General features: G+C 38.9%; 1 protein-coding gene across 1 annotated transcript in view; it reads left to right on the top strand.

Moving 5' to 3' along the window:
- MAP3K2 (mitogen-activated protein kinase kinase kinase 2) overlaps positions 1 to 10,056 on the top strand; it is a 99,072-nt gene extending 89,016 nt beyond the window's left edge. Inside the window, exon 17 of the mRNA XM_067742248.1 lies at positions 822 to 10,056. Within this exon, the coding sequence (XP_067598349.1) occupies positions 822 to 1,047 (226 nt within the window). The 3' untranslated portion in view covers positions 1,048 to 10,056. The remainder of the gene's footprint in view (positions 1 to 821) is intronic.
- Positions 10,057 to 19,348: the final 9,292 nt, after the last annotated feature.

The following is a 19,348-nucleotide window of genomic DNA, read 5'->3' as shown; positions in this document are numbered from 1 at the left end:
TCCAAATATAAATTTTTCTTCAAGACTGCATACATAGAATGCTTCCCCTCTAACTGCCCTCTGCCCCCGACAAATCCCTGTTGGGAGGTCCAGTAGTGTCTGCAGGCATATTTATCTTTAAAACAGACTTTCCTCATTTTTCAGGTTTGGGAATGATACCACATCAAGTATGGATATATTTTTCCTTATTTCTTAAGAATACATAAATTCACTTAAAGATGTCTCCTCAAATTCAGAAAACCCCGTTTCTCCAGCCCTTTCTGTCAGGTCTCCGTGTCAGTCGATCTTAATCGCCTCATTCCTGCCCCGAAGCGTTCTTCTCTCAGGTTGTCTTCATGCGCGCCCTCAGTGTCCGCCCGACGACAGGAGCCGAGGGATTCTCCTCCAGTACCCGTAGGGGGCGCGGGGCCGGGGGCAGGTGTCCCCGCTGTCGGGTGATGGCCGCGCTTCAGGCCGGGCCCACCGAAGCCACGCGCACCTCTGCGTCTTTTTGGCGCTTTGCGGCGGCCCGGGGACCCCGCGGGGCTGCCCGGGTTGTGGCGGCGGGTTGCGGCGGCGGCAGCGCCTCGGCAACTCGGAAGTGAGGAGAGGGAGCCGCTGCCGAGGCACGCCCGGCCCCGACCCCGACCCTGGCCCCGACCCCAGAGGCTCCGTGCGGGAGGCCGACCTCAGTTTTTACAGCCTTTTAATGAAACTTTACGTTTGAAACCAAGTCGTACTTAAATGTATATGGACTTCACGTCTGTTTCTCATCTTGTAGTTAGTTAGCTGACTTCATGATGATGTTGTTTGTGTAAGGTCTTTCTTTTATTTCTTCTTAGGAGCGTGGGCTGTACTGTGGTGGAAATGCTAACGGAAAAGCCTCCTTGGGCAGAATTTGAAGCAATGGCTGCCATCTTTAAAATCGCCACTCAGCCGACGAACCCTAAGCTGCCACCCCATGTCTCAGACCATACTCGAGATTTCCTCAAACGGATCTTTGTAGAGGCCAAACTGAGACCTTCCGCTGATGAACTTTTAAGGCACATGTTTGTGCACTATCACTAGCAGCCAGTAACCTCTCCTGTGCCTCTACCCAGCTCCCATCTATTCATTCACCTTCTCTCTGACTGCACTTTTCTTTTTTATAAAAAAGAGAGATGGGGGAGAAAACAAAGACAAGAGGGAAAGTGTTTCTCTTGATTCTTGGTTAAATTTGATTAATAATAATAGTATCCTGAAGTTTTTATATTTAATCTTTTTTTCCCTTACAAGAACTTGAAACTTTTTTTTTTAAATTTTTATAATGTACTGATGTGGTTCAGAGACATAAAGCACTTTAGTACATAGTCACTCTTTTTAGTACAAAAAGATCATTTGGAATACCTAAAGATTGTAGAGTCTTTCCCTGTGTCACTGACAGACTGGCAGTGATGGGGAGACATGGAAAACAAGGAGAAGAAAATGATGTATAATTTGTAGTTTTTAGTGATAGTATTTAAAATAGATTCTTGTTTGTGGGGTTGAGCCCTAAACTTGAGTTTAGGATAGGTACTCAGCTTAAAGAATATAGGTTCCTTCTTGTATCTGTATTCTTTAGATCCTAACCTCTGTCTACCAAGCTTTTTGCTCAGTAGGACTCTTGATAGCAAATATGAATCTCTAGGAGGTATGTTTGTTAATCCTAACCAGTATAATAAGCAAATACACTATAATAGATCCATGTTACTGGAATCTATAAACCTTGAGGGATAGCTTTCTGCTTAAAAAAAGAAAAGATATTGTTTTATTTTAAAACAGATATGGGAAGTCAATAAGCAAATTCAAATTAAAAGACAAAAGGAGATTGCTCTAATTAAATGTGTGAGCAGTAGAAGAGACCACATTTGCCGGTCAACAGAAATAATGAAAAGAAGAACTAAGTGTTGTTTAGTGTTTTAAACTGTGTTCTTTACCCGAGGGGGAAAGTCCCAAAAATCAAGGGGAAGGAGAAATAATCAAAATCATGTATACTATATCTTCCTGTTTCTAGCTCCTGATTCCCCATAGATAACATTGTTTAGGAACTAAGAGTTTAACCTGCAGTATCCATGTGTTAAAAGCTAGTGTCATGATATGAAACCCTTGTTCTTGTTCTTTGGATCACAGACTACTAAAGCACCTCAAAAAACAGTTAGCATGTAAAACAGTGGTTTTCACAGCTGGGGTGAGGATAGTTTTGCTTGGCATTTGGCAATGACTGGAAACATTTTTGGTTGTCACAACCAGGAGGATGCTAGAGGCATCTAGTGGTTAGAGGCCAGGGATGCTGCTAAACAAACTAAAGTATACAAGAACAGCACGTCCAGCCCCCCAACAAAGAATTATCCTGCCCCAAATGTTAAAAGTGTCGAAGTTGAGAAACCCTGATGTACATACCAGCCCCAGTTATAAATGAAAATGGCCATTCGCAAAGCAGGTTCCTTGCAAAAAGTAAGTTTCAGAGAGTGATGTAATGCATAATGAGGGTTTTACAAGAGAAGATACCACTACTTCAAGTCGAGGGTGAAAGGTCTCAACAAAAGCCAGTAACAATCCTTTCCCTTCCAGCTGCATATTGCACCCAAATCAGTAACTTCCATTTTAGACACAAAATGAACTTAAACACGGAGCCTGTTGAACTCAGTCATCTGTGTGTATTCTTTCCTCAAAAGTCAATTCGTAATTGTGGGAAAAGAAAGGCATATTAAAACAAAGTATCAGCTACTTTATAGGAAGGTTAAAACTGCCAGGTATTTCTAATATAAGAGCAACGGCATTAAGCGGAACGAGACAGCTGGGAAACTCCCACTATCTCTAATGGACTTGTGCTACTGAGAAACATGAATGATATCGGTAATCTGGCCACTTGCAATTTTTTTCAACGTATTAAAGCAAATGCTAAGTACTTTATTTTTAAAGGTCTAGAAAATAGTATTCTTGGAGGCCCTAACTGTGATGCCTTTCATGGGATTCATAAGGGACTCAGGTATTTTGTTTTCTGCTAAAAGGTATGCTCGTTTAGGAACTCTTTTAAAATACTTTGTTTCTGAAGTTAAGTAGATCTTGTTTTACTGTATCAAGGTCCTATCTGGCATTCCCTGTAGGAATATTTGAAATTCCATTAGCTAGTCTGAGAAGAAGTCAAAGCACAAATATAGTTGTTAAAGCTTCTCACATACCCTTATAATGAAAGGAAGCAGCTTGCAAGGAAGAACATGAATTACTGGCCTCCTCCCCCTGGGAAATCAACTGCCAAATCTTGTGCTATAAACATAGTCCCCAAGGATGTGGATCTATTATAATTTCTTTATCTTTTATGAGTGAAGGCATCTCTTCTACTTGAGCAGGATCATGGTATCTGGACCAGTGGGCTTTTCCTTTGTTTCTTTGTATTGTGTGGTTGTGATTTCCTTTTGGCTCATTTTTGGTCTGTCAGGGTAATCAGCAGTGCAGAATATGAGACAGGTGTTCTTTAAAGAGAAATCTTGGGAGACTGTGAAACCCAAAGCAAAATTGTTTGCTTTATTTTCAGTCTCTTTTTCTTTTTGAAATGCTACAGAAAATAAAATCACCTGAAAAGAAACTACTACTTTAACACTGCTGCACAAGACCTTTGTTTTATAAGAAAAATATTACTAGCTATGGAAAAGTATTGTTCTTTATGTAAAGACTTAAGAGTAGACTAATAGTTTACAGAGTTATATAAAAATGTGATGTGAATTTATTTCAGACAAGTTGTAAAGGTACCAAAAACCACAGTAAAAGTTAATATATATAAAAACTACTAGAACAAAAAAGCTTAAAGTGGGGTGAAGTATGAAAGACCAAAATTAAATTTAAAAAAGAAAATTTTCAAAGGAACTACCTCTATCAGGGGCAGTTAAAATAACACTCCAATTTTTTCTTTCTAATAATTGTATGGATCAACAAATGAAATTTGAACTTTTTAAGATGACTCTAAATGTATTTTGTTTTTTAAATGCACAACTGATTCTTCTATACTGTAATGTTTCTTTGCTGAGGCTGGAAAATGACCAGACTGCTAACTTTGTGCCTTTAAAATGCATTCTGCTTTGACAGTGGCAGACTTTTTGGTGCTGGAGAAGATTCACTAGCAGTCTTATATGTGCTTTTCAGGAAATATCTTTCTACTTAGGCCTTGAGAGATTCAAAATGGCATGATTTAGGCTTGGACCAAATATAAGATCTTTTACATTGCAAACAAAGTGCATTGAATAAAAGGGTTGAGAAATATCATAATGACTAATGGAAGTTTTGATGATAATTCTTTAAAATGTATTTAAAAATATACAGACTTCGAAATTTTCAGTATGACTATCTTTAATTTTCCTCATTTACAAAACATGTTTCTAACCTGAAGAATGGTCAAAGACTACTGCCTTAGAAAGTTTTCAAAGGTACAGTCAACCTTACATAATTTATATAAGAGATGGAAATGTTAATGCACAGGCTGAACTATAAAAGAAAAATTAAAACTTATTTCATAGTAAATTGAATTGGCTTTCACTTGAAGGAGTCTTTATCTTATTCCCAGTAGAAGCTACATTAAAAAGAGGAAACGATTTCTTTAGAGTAGCTTTCTTTGCTACTTCAGTTCTTATATATGTCAGGTCTGGTGTGTCGTATTTCTGAGATGGAGTTGTTATAAGATACATGAAATCACTGAGAAAATCAAATCTGAGTAGTTTATAGGACAACTAAGCTTGGGTGCAAAAGCCAAGATGTTCGCCAGATGCAAACTCGTTGGCCCACAGCAGAATTCTTGGTCACTGATTTCATTTGGGACCAATAGCATGATATAAAATCACCTGGTGTCAACCAAGTATAGGAATCTATTGATTTTTTTTTTAAATATGGTGAATCCTTTTCATTTGCTTTTTCAGTATTGTGGCTTACTATGGTACTAAATTAACTTAAGGAGGTCACAGTCTAGGAGGAAAAATGGGCAAACAGTTCCTTTTTTTTTTTTTTTTTTTTTTTGCGGTACGTGGGCCTCTCACTGCTGTGGCCTCTTCTGTTGCGGAGCACAGGCTCCGGACGTGCAGGCCCAGCAGCCATGGGTCACGGGCCCAGCCGCTTCGCGGCATGCAGGATCCTCCCGGACCGGGGCACGAACCTGTGTCCCCTGCATCGGCAGGCGGACTCCCAACCACTGCGCCACCAGGGGAGCCCCCAATTACTTATTTTTATGGCATATCCTGAATCTGAAAGTTAAGCAATGATGTTTTAAAATGTTATTTCTTATGAAGTGAGGGAAAGCAATTTTGGGTAACCATTGGCTATTATAAAGTAAAATGTCATTAACAACAGCAATTAAAAGTATCCCCAAATTGGAGGGATCCGTGTAGGTCAAGCAGCCTCTCTCTCAGGACTCCCTCTTACAAAACCCAGCCTCTGCTCAAACAGTTCCAGTGATGGGGGCATTTATTCCATTACAGAGTATTTTTTCCTGCTTTTTCCTTTAAAGAAAAAAATATTTTCTTTTGGTCTAAATTGTTAAAATACCCAAAACATTTGATAGAAATTGAATTCTGTCAACAGTGTTATTTATACTAAGATCAGGAAAATTTCTTGAGATCTTATTGTTTTATATGAAGTTTGGCCTTAGTTACAAATGCACTGTTCATATTTATTTGAATTTTAACATTGGTTAAAATGTCAACGGAAAGCAATTTGTTAATTTTTCGTAGTGCCTTTTCCTCTGTATGCCTTAATTTCGTTTTATATCAATAATAATTCAAGTTACCCACCGAAATGAAGGTGTTTCCAAAATCAGTAGGCTTCAAGAGTTGATTTGGCCTTAGACTGTGTATTGGCCCTTAAACGTTTCTTAATGCCTGCTTCTTCCTCCTACCCTTTTCTACCTCTTTTTTTTTTAATATGTTAGAAGAGAAACATTAGCATTGTTCTGTGATAGACACATTGCAGTTTTACTAGACACAAATTCCTAAGATAAGGATAGAAAGAGGTATTGTAATTCTAAAGAGACATAGTGAATTGTTTTCCCGGTTGATTACTTGATTTTCAATCACACTGGCACTGTCCAAATTCTTTGTATGTCGTGGTTCAGTTATGATTTTCAAAGCAGAACTAGAAAGGTGGTTTTTGTCCTAAAGAGGTCCGTTAAATGGTTTACAGATGTTAAGGCAATGAGACTTAGGGCAATGAGCAAGAAATCCAGGGATAGCAAATTCTAATCCTTACTTTATGACTAACATTTTGACTAAAACTCCACCTTACTTTTCTGTGAAGTGTGTGTGTGTGTGTGTGTGTGTGTGCGTGTGTGTGTGAGAGTGTGTGTGTGTGTGTGTGTGTGTGTGTTTGGAGTTGGTGCAGGGGTGGGAAGGAAGGAAAGGTGTGAATGTCCAGTTAGATTAGTCTCTGTTCTTGGAAGAACAGCTCAAATGTGTGTGACCTACTGATGATGGAATGCCAGCACATTTTCCACAAGTAGCTAGTACAAACGGTTGTTTAATAAAGGTATTTATTGTAAATTTCCAAGCTCTTGGTTGCTAAAAGTAGATAAAAATTGAATTTGTATGTGTGTATAATAGCTTATATATAATTCTTAAGTAGAAAGTAATTGGTTTTGCATAGTTCTTCATGAGCTCTTTGGAATAGAAATTCTGCCAGACATTATCAAAACAAGCTTCCTTAGCTTACCAAGTGTTCAAAAGGAAATTTTACCTCTGTTTTGGTTGGCTAGGGAAGGCGTGCTGTGAAGCCACTGTTCCTACTTCATAGTCGTCTTTAGCTTTGCTTTAACTTCTGCCACAGTCTGGACAGGATGCCATAATAGGTGTGAAAGTATCGGGGCCAACCATCTCTCTGTACTCACCTTTCAGAGCTGTAGATGGTAGTGAGCTCTCAGGGGAGTCTAGAGAACCTTCTCTAGGTTATAGTGAGAGCAGATATGGTTTCATTTCAGAAGGTCAAGGGAGGAGTCGCAGCTATCGTAAAGAAAAGAATAAATTTTACCTGTTGCCTGTATACAGTCTCTTATGTAATTCTTCATATTTTTCATAATTGGGCATTTTAATTGACAGTAATGATATTTTTGTTAACAACAGCAAAGGCATTAAATCAGTGAGTACTATTATTCCCTATGCCTGATGACTTCTTGTTTGTATTTACAATCTGTATTATCAGAATCACATTAAACCAAAGCTTTTATATTCTCTGCACATACAGCCAAAATGATTAGCACTGTTACTTCTGCCCACCTGTAAGCTAATAGTGTAAAAATAATAAAACAGGTACTAGTAGAGTTTGTATCTCAATCTATCCTTCAAGTTAGAGACAGGTGCTCAGTGTCTGCATTTAGACATGCAGGAATTTACTTCAACTATTACGGAACTATATAGACATTATGAGCTTGAGTTTGTACACGTGCCAATCTTATTAACGTCACTTGACCGCAAACGCATATACATATACCTTGACATATGATGCCTCAGGTTGGTGGCGTACTTTCTTCCTAATGTCTTAACATTTATGAACTTGTGTTTGACTTGAGGGGCATTTCAGGAAAGCTGTGAAGAAAAGTAGGTTATGGACTTTTTGTGCCATAGACACTTTGGAACGTAAGGATGAGTCTGCTCTCCAGCATACATGCAGAATTTGTCCCCAGGTAGGATTTCTGAGTCCCTTAATGCCAGTTGAGAACAGTAAAGTTTGTGACTATACTGAAAAGCACTTTTGTGTTCACTTATTTATGTAAGTAACAATTGGTGACTTTAGCATTAGCATTACTTGGAGGGGAGAGATAAGTAACAAAATTACATCCTAACTCTATTAGATACTTAGGCTCCAAAATGGATTTGTCATGTTCTCATTTTTTGCAAAGAATTTTTTCCACCTGGAATAAGAAGAGAGAACTAGTGGAAACATTTGAGCTGGAAAGGTTTATGGGCCAAAAAAAAAAAAAAGTGGGCCAAACCCTTGCAATATACCCTGTTCAAGTGAAACTACAGTGTCTAACGATAAGAATACTTTAAAAACAAACAATTGTTTTTAATACAATCTTAATTAGTAAGTAAAAGGTTTACATTTTTTCTATTGCTGTTGGTTTTAAAATTTGCTACCCTGCATTCTGAAACATTGTAAAAGAGTTAATACCAAAAATACTTTTAATGTCTGACATCTCTTACATTTCACATGGTTCTTTTTATTCAAATATCACTGTAAATAAAAGTAAACTTGGATAAATCTGAGAATAAACTTTTAATTGTTGCAAACTATGATTATCAGTTTGTAAATTTACCCTTTGACCTAATGTACATTTTTAAATGTAGCCATTAAATTCTCTATATTTAATCCATTAGTTTCTCTCTGTAAACGTTTTTAATCTCAGTTGAATGCTGGGCAGTTTATAATTATGTACAGAGGTGTTCTTTTCCTACCAAGGTTGACTTTTTTGCACATTTTGGAAGTGTTTAATCTGTACACTGCTTCACTACTCTGACCAATAATTGTTGGTGGGCGTCTGAGCATCATGAATGCGCGCATTGAACTACTGTCTGTGTCTCTGTGTTTAAACTTCTTTCAAGATGTAGCCGTCAGTAACTGCACTGCTATTACTGACTTACATGGACTTCCTTGCTTTTACAAAGTATACATATCTATGGTTCTATCTTTGTTGAAGAACTCAGGAGTTCGACATCACTTTCTGATTTTATATGTATTCTGAAATCCATGACTAAGTGGAAAGTATGCTTGTAACTCTGTGTCAGGGGATGTGTGTGTGGAGATGTCTTTGTCTGTAGGTACTTGTATATATCCCAGTAATTTCTTATTTTCATTTCTACATTTTTATGAACTTGTTTTATAAGGGTACTGTTTCGTTAGAATAATTAAATATATATAAAGCTTTCTGAGAGATTATTTACTATATGAATATATTTTCAGCTGGCTGATCAAAAATATTTTTTTAGTTTTGTTTTTAACCATTCAATATGTATTTGTATTTCCACAATTGGATGCAGATTTACTTAGATATCTATCAATTAAAATACTCTTGCAAAGAACAACATTGAATTCTCTCTGAGAATTCTATGAAATGCAAATTAAGAGAAAAAAATAGGTTTTAAGCAGTAGCAAAAACACTGTCCACTAAAACAGTCTTTGAATTCTCAGAACTATGAAAAAATGTGAGAAACTAAATTAATTTGAAGAGATGTCAAAGGTTTTTATATCTCCAGTTGCTGTTGGCCTGGCCTACTGTTGTTTTTGAACATTTCCTTTATTCTTCCCCAAAGATTTCAACTTTCAGTTTTTTTCTTACTGGGCAAGGTCAGACCTCATTCATAAAACAATATATTGACAAATTCTGATTCTCTGTAATTGACTATAAATTGGTTTAGAAATGTCCAAACATACATTGTGTCTTTATACCGTACTGTGTATTTTAAGTAACTGGCAGAAAAAGAATTGGGAATTAAAGTTCCAATCTGACAATGTTGTTGTGCTTAAGGAAAACCTTGTTTTTAATATGCGGTACCATGTAAAATTACTTACGTTAGGAATAAAGTCCACTGTTGAAGTTGAATGTCACTAAGCTTATTATGTTACAAGGAGCCAATATGATTAGAAAAACCTACCAGAAGCCAGATCCAGTGTGGTGTGTGCCACATTTCATGCACATTTTGACTTTGTGTTCATTCAAAATTGTGCTTGTAAAAATGTATAAAATTTCTGAGTTTTACAGATTTTATGTACTTGTTTTTTCTTGCTGGTAAATAGCCTTTTTTTTTTTAATCTAATGTGAAAGAAACCATGTTTATATTTTGTTAGTGATCAATGACTTTGTTTATATGGAAATTTGTATATTGTTGGCACCCATCTTTGTTTAGATTTATCGTGCATGAAGGCCTGCAATAATTAGCACAATGAAAATTGCTTTTTCTTACATGTTAGTTCATTTTTTGAAAGATTGTGGTGCAAAGGCTTACTCTAAGTAACCTTCTGGACTATGGAATGAATATAAATGAATGGCACTTTGAGTGTTAATAAAGCTGATATTTATTTCCACTGTGACTGTTTTGTCCAGATCTGTTCTTGGACACGTTGCGCTCACGGTTGTCTTTCCTTTGCCTGAGCTGATCACTTCCTAGGAGACCAGTAATAGACCAACCTAGAAACACTGCAACTAAATCTTCCCAGGATACAAGTTTATAATGTTCTACCCAACATACTCTGGCATATTTCTCTGGACACTTTGATTACCCAAATCAGAGATCAATGGTGATTAAAAACAAAGTCTGTTGTCAGAGGGTAAGGAATGGATGCTCCCACAGTATTGGAGATCATTTGAGTTAATGCCGCATATAGAGCAGGGGTCCCCAACCCCTGGGCCACAGACCGGTACCGGTCCATGGCCTGTTAGAAACTGGGCTGCACAGCAGGAGGTGAGCAGCGGGTGAGCGAGCGAAGCTTCATCGCCCCGTCGCTCCCCGTAGCTCGCATTACCGCCTGAACCATCCCCCCCGCCCCACTCCCCTGTCCGTGGAAAAATTGTCATCCACGAAACCGTTCCCTGGTGCCAAAAAGGTTGGGGAACGCTGCAGAGGGCAACTTAGCTATGCAAGTCAACAGTCTCAATCTTGTATATCCTCTGACACAACAGTTTTGTATGTAGGAATATGATTGCAGATGCGCTAAAGTATATCCATAAAAGCCCAAAATTGAGGTTCTACGTGTCCAACAAAGTACTGCAACGGGGTGGCTTGTAACAGAAATGTATTGCCTCAGCTCTAGAAGCTGTAAGACCAAAATTAAGGTGCCAGCAGGGCCGTCTGTGCTCCCTCTGAAACCTGTCGGGGAGTCCTTCCTTACCTCTTCCTAGCTTCTGGTAGCCCCAGGCATTCCTTGCATGTGGCTGTAACTCCCGTCTCTACCTCCTGTGTTCATGTGGTGGTCTCCCTCTGTGTGTTTCCCTTTTTGTAAATAAGGACACCAGTCATATTGGATCAGGGCCCACCCTACTGACCTCATTGTAACTTGATTACCTCTGTAAAGACTATATTTCCCATTAAGGCCACATTCTGAGCTACTGGAGATTAGGACTTCAAAATACCTTTTTGTGGGGAACACAAACCGATTACAGTCTGCCCTCTGAAAATTCATATTTTTCCCTCTGAAAATTCATATTTTTCCCAGGTACCGAATACTTCCACCCCAGCCCAACTTCCCCCAAAGTCTTAATCGTTCCAGCGTCAACTCTTAAGTCCAGTATTTCATCTAAACCACATCAACTCAGATGTCATCATCTAAATTATCCAAATCAGTTATGGGTAAGAGGTATGATTCATGCTGGAGCAAAATTCCTTTCCATCTGTGAACCTGTGAAACCAGACTGGTTATCTGCTTCCAAAGCACAGTGGTGGGGCAGGCAGAGAGGATAGGCACTTTCATTCCAGAAGGGAGATGTCAGAAGGAAAAAAGGGACACAAGTCCCAAGCAGGTCTGAAATCTAGCAGGGCACATTTGATTAGATTTTAAGACTTGAGAAGAATCCTCACTGGCTCCATGCCCTGTCTTGAGGAACCTACTGGGGTAGTTGCACTGCCCCCTCAGAACCAAGAAGGTGGCCCAGAGTCAGTGGACCTGCACCCTGGCCTGTCTCTTCTGGGCCTATGGTGGCAACAGCAGCCCTGCTGGCATCTGAACTGCCCTCAAATCGTTCTTCCCTTTTCTTTAAGGATAACACATTTGCAGCCGAAAAGCTCTATCCTTTTCCTGCCTGTAGAATACATGATGTCTACCAGCCTTTGTCATTTTGTCCCATCTCTGTCCCCTTCCAAGTGGTCAGGGTTTTAGTCGATTGGATCCACAAGTCACAAGCCTAATCTCTTTAGCAAATGGTTGTCCAGCCACACCCTTGGTGTTTTCTTCAGAGCATCCTTTCTAGTTATTTGCCAAATGGATAGGCTGAGAACTTTCCAAATCTTCAAATTCTGGCTCCTTTTTGCTTAACAATTCCTTCTTCAATTTATCGTTTTCGTCTCACATTTAAACTTAGCAGCAGCAAGGAGAAACCAGGCCACACCTTCAACCTTTGCTTACAAATCTTCTCAGCTTATCCAAATCTTATCCAAGTTCATCACTTAACAAGTTCTCCTTTCCACCCAACAGAAGCAGTTCAGCCAAATTCTCTGCCACTTTATAACAAGAATCATCTTTCCTCTAGTTTCCAATAACATAATGCTCATTTCCATCTGAGCACTCAGCACAATCACCTTTAATGTCCATGTTTCTACCACCCATCTCTTCAAGGCACTATAGGCTTCCTCTATCGTGCATTGCAAAATTCTAGCCTCTACCCATTACCTGATTTCAAAGACACGTCCACATTTTGGGGTATTTATTGCAGCACTTCCCTTTACCAAAATCTGTACTAGCCAAGGTTCTCAGAGAGGCAGAACTTGTGGGTCACAGTCTGGAGGCACAATTCCTTTTTCCTTCGGAAACTTCTCTTTGCTCTTAAGGCCTTCGACTGGTTGGATGGGACCTGCCCACATTATTGAGCAAATTCTGCTTTAGTTAAGTCTACTAATTGCAAATGCTCATTGCATCTAAAAAAAAAAAAAAAGACCTTAGTAGCAACATCTAGACTGTGTTTGACCAAACAACTGGATACCATAGCCTAGACAATTGACGCATAAAATGAACCATAGCAGGGATTGAGCAAAAAAATTGTAGTATATCTGTACAATGGAACTCTTCATCATGTATTATCGACTGAAAGAAAGCAAGTTACACAAGATGTATAGTTTGATCCCACTTTTTGTTTAAAAATAGCTAGAAAAAATATTGAGAGAATATATATGTCACTCAAATGATGGTTATTACTTTACTTATCTGTAATTTAAAAACTTTTATGATAAATGTGGGTGTTTTTGTTTTGTACAAAATACTTTCCACCCTCCCAGCTTTATTGAGATATAATTGACGTAAAACATTGCATGTAAGTTTCAGATGTACAAAGTGTTGACTTGATACACTTACATATTGCAATATGATAACCACCGTAGCATTATCCATCACATAATTACCATTTCTTTTTTTGTGATGAGAAGATTAAGATCTAGTCTCAGCAACTTCCAAGTATTTATTTATTACAGGTTGTTGTTTTTTTAATGTGGACCATTTTTAAAGTCTTTATTGAATTTGTTACAACAGTGCTTCTGTTTTATGTTTTTGGTTTTTTGGCCCTGAGGCATGTGGGATCTTAGCTCCCTGACCAGGGATCCAACACACCTCATCCCCTGCATTGGAAAGCGAAGTCTTAACCACTGGACCACCAGGGAAGTTCCCATCTTACAAATATTTAATACAGTGTTATTAAGTACAATCACCATCCTGTACACTAGATCCCCAGAACTTATTCATCTTCTGACTGGAAGTTTTACTCTTTGATCAACATCTCCCCATTTCTTCCCACCCCCAACCCCTGGTAACCACCACTCTACTCTCTGTTTCTATGAGTTCAGAGTTTTTTAGACTCTGCATATGAGTAATATCATACAGGATTTGTCACCAATGGCAGGATTTCCTTCTTTCTCATTGCTGCATAATATTCCATTGTATATTTAAACCGAATATTCTTTATCCATTCATCCATTGACACACACTGAGGTTGTTTCCATACCTTGGCTATAGTGAATAATGCTGCAATAAACATGGGAGTGCAGACATCTCCTTGAGACCCTGTTTTTATTTCCTTTGGATATATACCCAGAAGTGGGATTGCTGGATCATATGGTTGTTCTACTTTTAATTTTTTGAGGAACCTCCATACTGTTCTCCATAGTGACTGTATCAATTTACACTCCCACCAACAGTGTAGGAGGGTTCCCTTTTCTCCACACCCTCTCCAGCATTTGTTATTTGTAGACTTCTAAAAAAAAATTATTGGAGTATAGTTGATTTATGACGTTGTGTTTGTTCCTACTGTACAACAAAGTGAATCAGTTATACATATACCCACTTTTTTAGATTCTTTTCCCATATAGGTCATTACAGAGCACTGAGTAGAGTTCCCTGTGCTAGACAGTAGGTCCTTGTTAGTTATCTGTTTTACATATAGTAGTGTGTATGTGTCAATCCCAATCTCCCAGTTATCCCTCCCCCCTGCCCCTTTCACCTCTGGTAACCATAAGTTTGTTTTTTTTAAATTTGCACCTCTATATCTTTTTTGTAAATAAGTTCATTTGTACCCTTTTTTAGATTCCAAATATAAGCAATATCATATGACATTTATTTTTCTCTGTCTGACATTTCGCTCAGTATGACAATCTCTGGGTCCATCCATGTTGCTGCAAATGGCATTATTTCATTCTTTTTATGGCTGAGTAATATTCCATTGTATATATGTACCACATCTTCTTTATCCATTCCTCTCTTGATGGACATATAGGTTGCTTTCATGTCTTGATTATTGTAAATAGTGCTGCAATGAACGTTGGGGTGCATGTATCTTTTTGAATTATGGTTTTCTCTGAATATATGCTTAGGAGTGGGATTGCTGGATGATATAGTAGCTCTTTTTTCAGTTTTTAAGGAACCTCCATACTATCCTCCATAGTGGTTGTACAAATATACATTCCCACCAACAGTGCAAGAGGGTTCCCTTTTCTCCACACCCTCTCCAGCATTTATTGTTTGTAGATTTTTTGATGATGGCCATTCTGACTGGTGTGAGGTGATATCCCATTGTAGTTTTGATTTGCATTTCTCTAGTAATTAGTGGTGTTGAGCATCTTTTCATGTGCCTCTCGGCCATCTGTAGATCTTCTTTGAAGAAATGTCTATTTAGATCTTTTGCCCATTTTTTGATTGGGTTATTTGTTTTTTTTTTGATATTGAGCTGCATGAGCTGTTTGTATATTTTGGAGATTAATCCCTTGTTGGCTGATTTCATTTGCAAATATTTTCTCCCATTCTATGGGTTGTCTTTTCATTTTGCTTATGGTTTCCTTTGCTGTGCAAAGGCTTTTATGTTTAATTAGGTCCCATTTGTTTATTTTTGTTTTCTATTTTCATTACTCTAGGAGGTGGATCCAAAAAGATCTTGCTGCAATTTATGTCAGAAAGTGTTCTGCCTATGTTTTCCTCTAAGAGTTTTATAGTATCTGGTCTTACATTTAGATCTTTAATCCATTTTGAGTTTATTTTTGTGTGTGTTGTTAGGTATTGTTCTAATTTCATTCCTTTACATGTAGCTGTCCAGTTTGCCCAGCACCACTTATTGAAGAGACTGTCTTTTCTCCATTGTATTTTCTTGCCTCCTTTGTCATACATTGGGTGACCATAGGTGCGTGGGTTTATCTCTGGACTTTCTGTCCTGTTCCATTGATCTGTATTTCTGGTTTTTGTGCCAGTAAATTACTGTTGGAGAGGAGCGAGTGACCAAAGGAACCATAACTGATTTAATGAGCCATTCACAGTTTCACTGTAGCAGCCATGCATACTTAGACAGGCATGGTTTAATCTTTGAGACAAGCATGTGCTACTGGCATGACCAACCGGGTATGTTATTTGTAGACATTTTAGTGATGGCCATTCTGTGGTGTGAGGTGGTACCTCACTGTAGTTTTGATTTATATTTCTCTAATAATTAGTGATGTTGAGCATTATTCATGTGCCTATTGGCCATCTGTATGTCTTCTTTAGAGAAGTGTCTATTTAGGTCTTCTGCCCATTTTCTGATTGGGTTGTTTGTTTTTTTGTTATTGATGGACACAGGAATCCCTTTCCTCCACATCCTTGCCAGCATTTTTTACACTTTGTCTTCTTGATAAGCCATTCTGACCTGTGTGAGGTGATATCTCACTGAGGTTTTTGATTTGCATTTCCTTGATGATTAGTGATGTTGAACATCTTTTCATGTATCCTTTGGCCATTTTTAGGTCTTCTTTGAAAAAAAGGCCTTTACAGTTCCTCTGCCCATTTTTAAATTGACATTTTTTTTGTATTGGGTTGTATGAGTTATTTATATATTTTGGATATTAACCCCTTATCAGATATATGGTTTACAAATATTTTCTCCCATTCTGTAGGTTGCCTTTTCATTTTGTTGTCGTCCTTTTGCTGCACAGATTTTTACTTTGTTATAGTCCCACTTATTTATTTTTGCCTTTGTTTCTTGTGTTTTTGGTGTCATATCCAAAATGTTGCCAAGACCAATGTCAAGGAGCTTTTCCTTGTTTTTTTCTAAGAGTTATATGGTTTCATGTCTTTTATTTAAGTCTTTAATCCATTTTGAGTTAATTTTTGGGAGTGGTATAAGATAGGGGTTCAATTTCATTCTTCAGCATGTGGTTATCCAGTTTTCCCAACAAAATTTATTAACGAGACTAACCTTTCCCCATTGAGTATTCTTGTCAAGTGTCAGTTCACAAAATATCTTCTTAATTATGAAAAGGTCAGATTAGTCATTCTTCCTCATCAAATCCTTCAGTAACATTAACCAGGTTTGGCAATTAGAGCTTAATCAAAAGCCATATGTTTAAGGCCATTATTTCTTTTCTCTCTCTCCTTTTTTTTGGCTGTGCCATGCGGCTTGCAGAATCTTAATTCCCCAACCAGGGATCGACCCTGTGCTCTGTGGAAGCGTGGAGTCCTAACCACCAGAAAGCCAGGGAATACCCAAGGCCATTATTTTTATTTCTTAGAATTTGCCTTAAAAAAATTCAAGATGTAGTTAGAGATTAATTGCCAATGATACTCATTGCAGAGCTATTTACAATGGGATAACCTGGAACTATTCCAATGCCCCCAAATTAGGGTTTGACTAAATAATGATATTACCATACAACAGAAAATTAAGTAGTCCTTAAACATTCATTTTAGTGAGAGGTGAACAAAGCTTATGTTAGAAGGATATAAAATTATATGTCCAGGTGACATCTTCTTGGTATTAAAAATACCTACTCACAGGAAAAAAGCCTGAAAGAAAATAAACCAAAATATAGATAGCTAGGGGTAGTGTTATGTATGATTTAAATAAGCTTCACCATGCTTTTCTCTGTTTTCCAAATTTTCACACAGCATGCATTACTTTAATCAGAGGGAAAATATAAAAATGCAAAAGTCAGTTTTAACGGTGTGGTTCCTCCATTACCTGAGGAAGTGAAATTCATTTAGAGCAGGGAACAAAGCTTCAATTTACTGAAGGCCATTTAGCTGAGAGCTGATCTCTACATTGCAAATTTTGTGGCTGAGTCTTGGTCTTCAATTTGCTCAGCTGATCAGCAGCATCTAACACAGTAGATCACTCCCTCCACCTTGAAATGAAATGAATGAAAGGACTTCCAGGATTCCCGATTTTCCTATCTCACTGACTGTTCTTCAACTGGTGTTGCCCAATTCTCCATCTTCCAGCCTCTTCACTGTGAAATGTTCCTAGACGTTCTCTTTACCTACCTAGGTAACCTCAATCAGTTCTATAGATTCAATACCATAGATATAATGGCAATTCCCAAGCTTATATTTCTAGGTCCCTTGTTGGATGGAACTTCAGATTTCCATCCAACTGCCTGCTTGACACTTCCTTTGATCATGTAATAGGCTACTTCTGTGAATTGCATCCTTTCCCAAATTTATACATTGAAGTCTTAACACTCAATGTGACTGTATTTGAAGACAGAGCTTGTGAGGGGGTGATAAAAGTTAAATGAGGTCATAAGGGTGGGGCCCTAATTTGACAAAGCTGGTACCCTTATGTGAAGAAAAGACACCAGAGAGCTTGCCGTTCCCTCAGTCCCCATGTGAGGACATAGCAAGAAGGTGGCTGTCTGTGAGCCAGGAAGAGAGCAGGACCTTCAACTTGGACTTCCAGCCTCCAGAATTGTGAGAAAATAAGTTTCATTGTTCAAGTCACATAGTCTGTGGTGTTTTGTTATGGCACTCGGACAGGCTAACATAGCCACTTGTATTAAATACATCCAAAACCAGTGTTCAAATCCGTACTTTCCGAGGAGAGGACGCTGCCGAGTTCTGGGAGCCGCCCACACAGATTGTTTCCTTCAGGTGTTTCGAGGTCTGGGGAAAGGTGCAGTGCAGCAGGGACCCATACTTCCTGGAAGGACAGTGCAGATCTTGGCCAACGGTGAAATCGTGCAGGATGACGAACTCCACGTGAGGACCACTACCCAACCTTGCAGTAGCACCCCTTAACAGAGACTTTGAGCGGGGGTCCTGGCCCTCACCAGCAGCAGGCTGGGTGCTGCTCAGTCCCCCTTATTAAAAAAAAAAACCAAAAACCTGTACCTTCCCTGAGGTACATCATTTTTGCAATTGCTCAGATCAAAAACATTGCAGTTTTCCTTTATTCCTCTCTCTCACCTTCCATATCTAGTCAGCAAATCGTGTGCTATCTTCAAAATATATTCAGAATGGAACCACTGTTCATCACCTTTACCCCAACACCCTAATAATAAAGCCAGTTATTTCTCAACTGGAGCGCTGCAATAGCTGCCCTTGACCTTGCAAAGTCCATCTTCAACACAGCAGCCAGTGCAGAGTGATCCTTTAATACGAAATCAGATTGTCATTTCTCTGCTCAAACCTCTCCAGTAGCTTCTCGTTTCATAATAAAATCCAAAGTTTTTCAATGACCTACACAGCTCTACATTAGTTGTTCTCAGAGTTGAGCAGCACAGTCTTCTGGAGGGCAGGATGGTTGCGCCTGCCTGCAAAATTTTATGACTTAGATATTTTGCGTTTGTGCCTTTCCGATCAGTTTTAACTAGTTTCCATATAATGTCGATGCAGCCAGGGGACCCCATTTTGAGAATCACTGCTCTCTACGTCCTGTACCGTCTCCCACCTCTTACAGCCATACTGCTCCCCCTCTCAGCTCCCCTTAAACGCCAAACCTGTGTCCGCCGGCCCCTAGACCCACACTGCTCCTTCCTGGTATTTACATAGGACATTATCTCACTTTCATGACCTTCTTCTCAAATAACACCCCTTCAGCGAGATATTCTGGGACAGCACTGCCTGCCATTCTGGGCTCTGTTTTATTTCTTCCTTAGAGCGCTTAACACATTTGTTTACGACCCACGTCCCTCTGTTCCAAGAGGCCAACGCCTTCGCTCTGTTCACTATCCTGCCCCAGGGGCTAAAACAACAGTGCCTGGACGATCGTTAACAGGTACTGAAAAAATACTTCACTGACTAGGAGAAAAAATGGGGAGAAAGGGCCTGCACCCGGGTACAGTCAGCAGACCCCTCAGCAGCGGGCTCAACCACCGACGCCTCGCCCGAGCGCCCAGAGGCGGGACTTCCTGTGCGGTGGCCGGAAGAACTTCCGGTGTGAACCGGA

The sequence above is a fragment of the Pseudorca crassidens genome, chromosome 6, assembly GCF_039906515.1.
Source record: "Pseudorca crassidens isolate mPseCra1 chromosome 6, mPseCra1.hap1, whole genome shotgun sequence".
NCBI lineage: Eukaryota > Metazoa > Chordata > Mammalia > Artiodactyla > Delphinidae > Pseudorca > Pseudorca crassidens.
The sequence above is the reverse complement of the archived record's forward strand: the minus strand, read 5'-3'. Positions and strand labels throughout refer to the sequence as shown.